General features: G+C 36.9%; 1 protein-coding gene across 1 annotated transcript in view; it reads right to left on the minus strand.

Moving 5' to 3' along the window:
• MYH15 (myosin heavy chain 15) overlaps nucleotides 1-8,157 on the minus strand; it is a gene marked incomplete at its 5' end in the record, with an annotated part of 95,347 nt that extends 87,190 nt beyond the window's left edge. The window contains 4 exons of the mRNA XM_083361353.1: nucleotides 4,036-4,192; nucleotides 5,165-5,308; nucleotides 7,460-7,563; nucleotides 8,070-8,157. Coding sequence (XP_083217479.1) covers nucleotides 4,036-4,192; nucleotides 5,165-5,308; nucleotides 7,460-7,563; nucleotides 8,070-8,157 — 493 coding nt within the window. The remainder of the gene's footprint in view (nucleotides 1-4,035; nucleotides 4,193-5,164; nucleotides 5,309-7,459; nucleotides 7,564-8,069) is intronic.
• Between the last annotated feature and the right edge of the window lie 910 nt (nucleotides 8,158-9,067).

The raw sequence follows: 9,067 nt of genomic DNA on the forward strand, positions 1-9,067 counted from the left end.
AAAACAAATTTGTATCTGTAGGAGGTGGTGGGGAACAAACTCAGATTAAATCATGCCAAAAGTTGTTATTCATTAGTAAATAACTAGACAATCCACTAACAACAAACACAGTACTTTGAATGGGGCAATTTTCTTTCCAAAGCAAGTGTTTCATGATTTGGGGTACTCCTAAATACTCAGTTCTTGTTCTAGCAGTTGGAGTAAAACTGTGGCTATGGTTCTTTGTCCAGCTCTGACTGGTGCACTAGTTATAATATTATCTGATTTAGGATGCCCTGGTGAAGGTAACTCAATCCCTGATCGCCCTATTGGATTATTTTAATGCAGCGTATACTGAAGTGCCTTTGAAGATGACTCGGAAGCTGCAACTGATATAGTATTGTGAGGGCCAAGCTGTTGAGAGGAGAGCAGTACAGAATAACAACAGTTTTAAGGTCATTGTGCTGTTTACCAATAGGTTTCCAGTAGGTCAGCTCAAAGTGCTGGTTTTATTTTCAAAACTTCAAATGTTCAGCACTGAAATATATTAGGGAGAGCCTTGCTAGAACTGAATCTGCCCATTAAGTCCAAACACTAAGGGACGCCTACAAATTGGTAGAAGAGTGGTATAGGAGTATATCCCTGAAGCACTTCAACCCCTTATTTCATTTCACAAATAAGTAAATCAATAAAAACCATATTATTCCAACATATTTTTGGCCCTTGACTGGATGCATTAGTCATAGGAATTTTTAGAACTGTACTAACATTTTTTAAGAATACAGGTAGTCCTTGAGTTATGAATGTAACAGAGCCTACCCATTCCATTCGTAACTCAAGAATTCATGGGAGTGAATCTTGTCCCTTGAATGAGATCACTCCCTGCTTTTGCCCACACATTTGCTAATTGAATGTACTGCTCTTAGCACTGCTTGTTAAGTGTACATGAGGTATCTCAGGATGAAGAAGGCCTTCAGGGGGCTCAGTGATGGAACAGGCTCCCAAGGTCTCCCTGACCCACTAAGATTCCTTATGTTTCCCTCTCCCTTCCTGCAGCTCTGGACCCAATTACCTTGCAAATATCTGTCTCTTGTCATGGTTTCACGCACCCATCCTCTTTTGCAGAGAATGGGTGCCTGAACTCTTGTGAGATCACGGACCCCAGAAACCTTCTTTTTGAGGGCGAAAAGTGTTTGCAGTGCCTGTCTCCTGCTCCCCCCCAACTCCTTTCTACCACCGCTGGAACACTTTTCACCCAGACGGAAAACTTGAAGAGACTGGAAGCTTTGTCTGCCTGCAAATGGGGTGCATGAGAATGGAACAGAATGTTATATTTCAACGTGCCCCATTTGCAGCCAGACAGAACTTCCGGTCTCCCCAAGATCTCCATCTGGGTAAGAAGTGTTTGAGTGCCTTTGGGGCTCTTTGAAATGGAGCAGAACACTTTTCACCTGGACAGAGACCTTGGCCTTCTGGTCTCCCCAAGGTCTCTGTCTGGAAAGGAGTTGGGGGGGACCAGGAGACAAACATTTTTTGCCCTGAAAATGAAAGTTTCTGGGGTCTGCAATCTCATGAAAGTTCAGGCACCCATTCTCTGCAAAAGAGGATGGGTGCCTGAACTCACAAGATATTACAGCACCCAGGAGTTTCCATTGACTCTTCTCTCCCTCAAAGGCAAAGAAACCACAGCAGAGAGGATTTTTGCCAGGTAAGTGAGACCAACATGGCAGAATGGGTAGGGGAAGCAGTTGTGGGGAGCAGGGAGGGAATAGGGTGAATGTTGCAGAGCCTCTGCAGGGCAAACAACTGCTGTCGTGCTGCAACATTTGTAATTTTGGGACTTGCTCATAAACACTAGGGGGTGCTTATCGCATAATTTCAAACAAGCACTAAGTGAATGCTTGTAATTCGGGGATTACTCGATTTTCATCTTTCTTTTTATGCTTAGTTGTTAATCATCTAGACCAGTGGTTCTCAACCTTTTCTTCACCATGGATCTTTAAATATCTTTTGTGGTCATGGACCCCCAAGACTTAATTCAAGATTTAAATCATAATATTTCTTTAAGCCTTCATGGACCCCCTGTAATGACCTCGTGGCTCCCAGGGGTCTGTGGACCACAGGTTGAGAACCACCGATCTACAGTTCCTCAGGACTAGAAGGTTTTCTCACTATGTTTTTTTTTACAACAACAAAAATTACACAAAAGAAAGAATTGGGGTGATCTACAATTATTATTAAATAAATAATCCAGTTTAAGAGATTAAGTCAAACTAGGCCTTATTTTTGCCTTATAACAATAATCATGCATTTTAAAGTAGTGACAGTCCATATTTAAATACAAGTCTGTGAAACATATTATTAGGGCCTGAATAATTACAGATTTTGTTTTACTTTTTGTATATTATTCAATATACATTTTTATAACATATAACATATCATTTAGTATATTATGGCCTTCTAGTGTCAGTAAAGAAAGTATCCATTTGTACCATACTGCTCTTTAAATTGCTATACATTGATTATAGTCTGTAAAGCTTGTATGGTATTATCCATGAATGCTGAAAGCAGTGCAAATATTCTATCCCAGATGTCAAGCTTGCATTGCTTACTGCCCTCTGGTGGAAGAAATCTAATGTGCCAAAATGTTTGAATTATGATAATCACAATCTACCTTTGCAGCAGTGTAGGAGGTTGATCTGAGTTGGTGATAATCACACATCATTTTGATATTTAAATTGAACTCAACTAAAGGCAACATAGATTTTGATGGGAAATGTACTCTTATTTCCCTCATTAAGAAAGCTTCAAAGAATGTATACAGTCAATTGTGTTTTCAAAAACTGAAAAACATTTGAAATATCTCTTTTGTTTACTTTGCAGAGCTCAGCTGAGGTTTCATAGTAGCTATTGTCCCAAATGTGAGTGATGCTAAGAATCATAATGCATACACTTCTAGATTCTTCACTTTTTATCTAGTACTTTACAACCCTCTCATCTCTGCAATTTAACATATCTAAAAATTCATTGGGTGAAGTCTCACCATCTTGTCATCACAGTTAGATTATTGCAACAGGCCATCAGGCTCTTTTGAAGATTTTGAAGATCCAAAACAACTGGCTCAAGTTTTGATGGGTTCTATTATGTTTGTCGATGTGACACTGGTTTGGGAGTTGCATTGGCTGGGAGCAGGTTTCCAAGTAATTGTATCCAAAAATACAATTGTATACAACAATAATTGTATACAACAATATTTTTCTTTTAATGTCTTTATATCTCTGCAGGACTACCTTACATCAATATGCCTGCCATATGACATCTAGTAGGAGAGATTCCTGAAGCTCCTAACGCCTAGGAGATGCTAACACCAAAACTCCAGAGTTGGCCTTCTTTGTATCATTCTCACTCTTGCAAACAACACGGCCCTTGAAATTTGTACTTCATTTCTTTCAGATCATGCTTTTCCAAAAACGTTTGAAGACCGATGGATACTTGAATGATCCTGATCGTAGAGTCTTTTTATTGTTATGCTGGATTGTTTTGCTTTTCTGTTAATTTCTCCATATTTTTAGCTTTGTTTTAATATACTTAATGGATCATGGAATATACACTGCTCATAAATGTGTCTAATTGGAGCAGCATATAAAATCCATAAATAATCAAATAAATAAAAAACTAATTTCAAGTAAGATATCTTCTATATGCTAAAAATCTTTTAGAAAGCAGAATATGCTTTCCAATGTAGAATATGCTTTTTCTTTAAAAAAAAAAAGTATTTGTAGACCAGAATGAAGATGACATCACTAGAAAGGTCACCATTGAAGCTTTGGTTCCATTTTATACAATTTTTAAAAAAGCAAATTGGGGAATTAAGTCCAGCAGAGGTTTAGTGCATCTATATTATATTAACTAAAAACTTTATTGATGATTTGTTATCAGATTCTAACAAAGTGATCTGGGGACACTCGAGGCTACTTGTATACACAAACACACATACACACACACACACACACACACAACTTTTAAAAAGAATTGTGGTCAGATAGATTTACTTACTACGCAACATATCATGATATGCATTATCTGCAATGGAGAAGATGTGGGGAGGAGACTCTGAGCGTCTCTTCCCTTTGTAAGCAGCAACTACTTCCGTTTTGTAGACAGGAAGCCATTTGTAAGGGTTTATTGTCACACAGAAGAGGCCTGAGTAAGTCTAGAAATTAAAAAAATGGATACCATTTTTTTAATAAATAGGAGGAATATTGTCGCTTCATCTCAGAAGGAGTAAGCACAGAGATATAAAAGGGAATATCTAATAAAATAAATACATAAATCTTCCAACATTCTTAGGTTAGGTCTAGTAGTTAAGGCACTAGACCAGAAACCAGGAGACTGTGTTCCAGTTTTGCATTTGGCATGAAAGCAGCTTGGTGACTTTGGACAGTCCCCTCTCTCAGCCCAGCTCACCTCACAAAGTTATTGTTGTTGGGGAAAGAAGGAGCAGGAAGGAGTGTTAGGTATATTCACCATTTCGAGTTATTTATAAAAATAAAAGCGGGTTTAAAAATTTAAAATAAAAGCAGCATATAAAAATCTACGCAACCAAAGAAACATCATCATTTTAAACATAATTTAAATAATCTTCAGACAACTTTACAATTATTAACATGCTTAATTTCAACAGGCAGCTGAGGAGAGTTTTGGGGGGGCCTGTGAGAACTTCATAGGTCTATAAGTTGTGGGTTGTACAACTCTGCCTTAAGACAATGCCATTATTCAATTGCCATATTCACACACATCTCTCTCTTTAGAAATTCTTTAGAATTTAGAAATTCTTTAGAATAAAAAGATGTGATGAAAAATATTTTATTTATTAATCTTTTCCATCATCCTTGACCCAAAACATAGTATCCACTGACTCTACTGAGCCTAATGTATTAATTTGCTTTGTTTTCTTCCATTTTGGAAACAGCCTTCCCCAAATTGTTGTCCTTTAAATAGGCTGATAAGGAATAGAGGAGAAAGTTCACAAATTTGCTAAAGTAAATAGAGGAATGTATGAGAAAAATTATTTCATAAAAATAATTCCTGAACCATTCTTTAGGGGAAAACATTAAGACATTCTTTTACAAAAATACGTTATTCAAATAGCACATTTTAAGATGACAAAGTAAAGAAATCATACATAAATCATCCAGTTAGAGTAGCGTCTATACAAATTATATAGCACTGAAGCTTCATTTAGGTGGGTCAACATAGCCATATCTTCAATCATGTCAAACTTTGGAGGGTTCATCTGCTGAACATCATCTTCTTTTACAGTTATAGTCTGTAAAAAAAAGGAAACTTTTAATTGGATGCATTCTCTTTCCCATTATTATTAATTTGAAAGGTATTTATGTACATCTCTATCTCCATCTTCCATTTAGTTGTGTCTGATTCTTAGAGATTGCCTATACAAGTTTTCTTAGAAGTTGTTTGCCATTGCCTCCTTCCTAAGGTTGAGATAAAAGTTACTGACACAAGATCACTCAGGTGGCTTTGCCTCATGCCTTAACCATTACACCAAACAGACTTTCAGATAGCTAGATGGATGGATGGATGGATGGATAGGACAAAAAATGAAAAAAATCAAACCACAGGGGGAAAAAGAGAAAGAAAAATATTTAAATAAGTGAATTCTGATCTTTGCAGCAGTTACAAACATAATTATTACTATTTCCACTCTCCCAAAATTACATAACATGTTCCTTCTTCCCCTAAATAACCCTTTTCCTAAAATCACCAAATCATTTTTGTCCATTTTCAGGAAAAAGTCCATAATGGTTTCTAGTCTTCTGATAAAAGTAGTTATTGTTCGTCTCCTAATAAACAGGTCAATTTAATCATTTTAGTAAGTTCTACTATCTTCACAGTCTACTCCTCCATTATGAGTAATTTTGTATTTTTCCATCTTTGTGCCTATAGTAGCCTCACTACAAGAGCAACTATTAAAGATTATTCCCAAGTATGAATTATTAACAAATGCAACTTAAATTTTAAACAGATCAGCACCGTCTTGTAGCAATATCTCTGATTATCATATAGAAAAATAAAAATGTATCTCTTATTTTAAAAATTATGGGTTACTATTGCTGTTTGTAAATGGTAGGTTTGTAATTTTGTTTTATAACGTATGGTGTAGAAATTGAAATAATGATAACAGTGGATTTGAGGTTTTCAGATATTAATAATGATGCTGGCCAATAAGGAATAAATTAAAAGCCGTCTAACATAGAAGATTGTAAGCTATACTCAAAGTTAAATTCTAGCCACTGGAAAGCATATTTCATGAATGAAAACATTTAAAAACCTATGAAAGTGAGCAAAGAAGCATGCTTGTTTAAAAACATTCCAAACAACTGAACAATTATTAAAGTGGCTATTGACTGTTGAAGAAAACAACTTAAGTTCTTTAAGAATGTTTACAGTGCTTTTGGGGAATGTACAGAGAATTACAAAATCTACCTCTATCATCGGCTTGGGGTTTTACATTTTATAAACTCAGATCTTTTTCTTCTACTCTGCTTATATTCACTTGCTTTCTATTCATGCATGCGACATAAAAGTGTTAAGGTCTTGTTGCTCATTGCCTCTGAGAATATTCAGAGTTGTCATAAGTACTGCGGCTTAACTAAGATTGGAAAGAGAATTATGATCCAGAGCTTCCGCATAAGTAAATCATATACACCCACCCTGATTCCCCCCAAAGATGGCAGCTGAAAAATGCATTATTACTTCCACAAGATCAGGAATCCCCTATATACTTAATCATCCATCCACCTTCATACTTAACCATATAAATCAACTAAGATATGGGCCATCTTTATATAATTACTCTCGTGCAGCTAGCCTTATGCATGTTCAGCCCAAAGCCTCGGATACAAAGATATGCGTGTATTTGTAGGGGAGTTTGTTCAAGTCGCTACAATGATTGTCACTGCAAGACAAGGTAGAAACTGCTACGCTGTTTTTTAAAGGATATATTTTAGCATTGGCAGACTACAGTACATATAAGAGCAAATGTGATGTAGTGATAAGACATCATGCTGTAATCCAAGAGACAATGATTTCTAGGCTCACCTTAGGCACACAAATCCAGCTAAGGAACCAATCCCTCTCTCTATTAGCCCTGTGAAGAAGGCAATAGCAAACAACTTCTAAAAAATTTTTTTCTTGCCAAGAAAATTATAGGGACTTGTCTACAGTCACCAGGCATCAATACTGAAGGATGACAGATGGATGGATGGATGGACAGACAGACAGAGAGACAGACAGAAAGACATAAACTATAAAGGCGATCTCCAGCTATATATGCCATTTCTTTTTTGTCTTGGATTAATTGACCTTTTTGTTAAAGCATCTCTTTATGGCTGGCACATTGTTTCTCTATCTTGTAGGTCTTGCACCTGTGATCTATCAAGCAAAGAAGGTTCCTTGCCTTCCCATCTGTAGTCTCCACAGTAACTTTGCCACCACCACTCTCTTTGATCTCTGCTTCAATATATGCTTTCTTTTCATCAGGAATCCAGCATTTCTTCTTTCCTTGAAAAGAAAGACATTTTTGTCATTATACAAGCACGCTAAATACTTAAAATTATCAAATAATAGTAACAACTGTATATTATACAATGTTCCCTAAGCAGTATTTAGGTTGCTTGCTTTCTCTAAATGCTCAGCCCATTTCATAGATCAAGTAATGCCTACAAAATCTATTCAGATAAGGCAGTTTTAAGATGTGTGGGCTTCAGTTCCCAGACTTCCCCAGCCAAATGTTTTCTTCACCTCAGAGAGGATAGTTTATTTGTATATAAAACAAACCAACAAATAATTGGTCCCCTCTACTATTATAAACTTTGCCTGATGTAACTAGTGTGATTCTGTGATTCTACCAGATTGATTTCTTCCCAGACAGCAAAATGGCTAAAATCCAAGTTCAGATCTACAATGTACCTTTTATATCAGAACTTTCAATTATATTGCATCTGATCAGGTATCCACTTTACAAGTCTAGGAGAAATGATGCGCAGCAGAAGCATGTTATATCTTACCATCAAAGGCCACTGTCTGCAACATCATGATTTCCTTCTCACTTTTTCGGAGGAAAGGTAAAGCTTCACCGAACTCCGACATGTCCATCATCTTGGCAAGCAAAGTGAAGGATGTATGCTCACAAAAGAAAAATGAAGCAAGCTAGCCTACAAAGATAAAATGATAAACTCAAAGGAGTTCAAACAGAAGTAGGTAATATCTTTTCTATTTTCCAACATAGCCAAACATAGACCCTGAACAAATAAAGAGAAAATCCATATATTATTAAGATTAAACATACGGCTTCCAGTTTGCCATCGTGGCATTGGTGGACGTGTGGGGGTGACCTCTGTCTCCACCATTCAGTTTTATCTCACTGGGGGACCCTGAAAAGAGTTGGAAGTTGCCCTAGAGGAGCGACGAGCGAGGAGAGGACCCCTCCACGATCACAGAAGGGCAGCAGCCCTTCCGCTTAATCTGGGGCAGCTCTTCTAACCAAGGGGAAAAAGATCAGCCATAGCAATATGGCCCATCACTAAGTGCTTTACTAACAAGCACTTTGAAAGCAATGCAGAGGAACTGGGTGAGATCTTACCTTCTCTTTACCCTAAGTATTTTCCTGTAAAAAGCTTCTTGAAGTATCTTCCCCCTGTGAAGAGAGAGGGAAGGGAATTTCCTTCCAACCCTCTAAAAATAGCGGCATCTGACTACCCAGGGGAAACAAAGCATCAAAAAGAACAACTTTAATATAATTGGATCTATGTGTTTTTGGAATTTGGGGACCAAAAAATTTCCTACTCTTACTGGGACTTTCTATTTTTATCTGCAGAAAAGAATTAAATTGGAACAAAGAACTTAGAATAGTATGGGACTTAAAAATTTTTAAATGGTATCACTGACATCTTGTGGTGAAGCTTCATATAGCAATCTGTTATTTCCTACAAAGAGACTTAGCTCACAGCCCAGACCTAGATAAGACCTCCCTGACCTTGGTACTATCTATGAGAGATTCAATACT

This window comes from Vipera ursinii (assembly GCF_947247035.1).
Source record: "Vipera ursinii genome assembly, chromosome: 4".
Lineage (NCBI taxonomy): Eukaryota > Metazoa > Chordata > Lepidosauria > Squamata > Viperidae > Vipera > Vipera ursinii.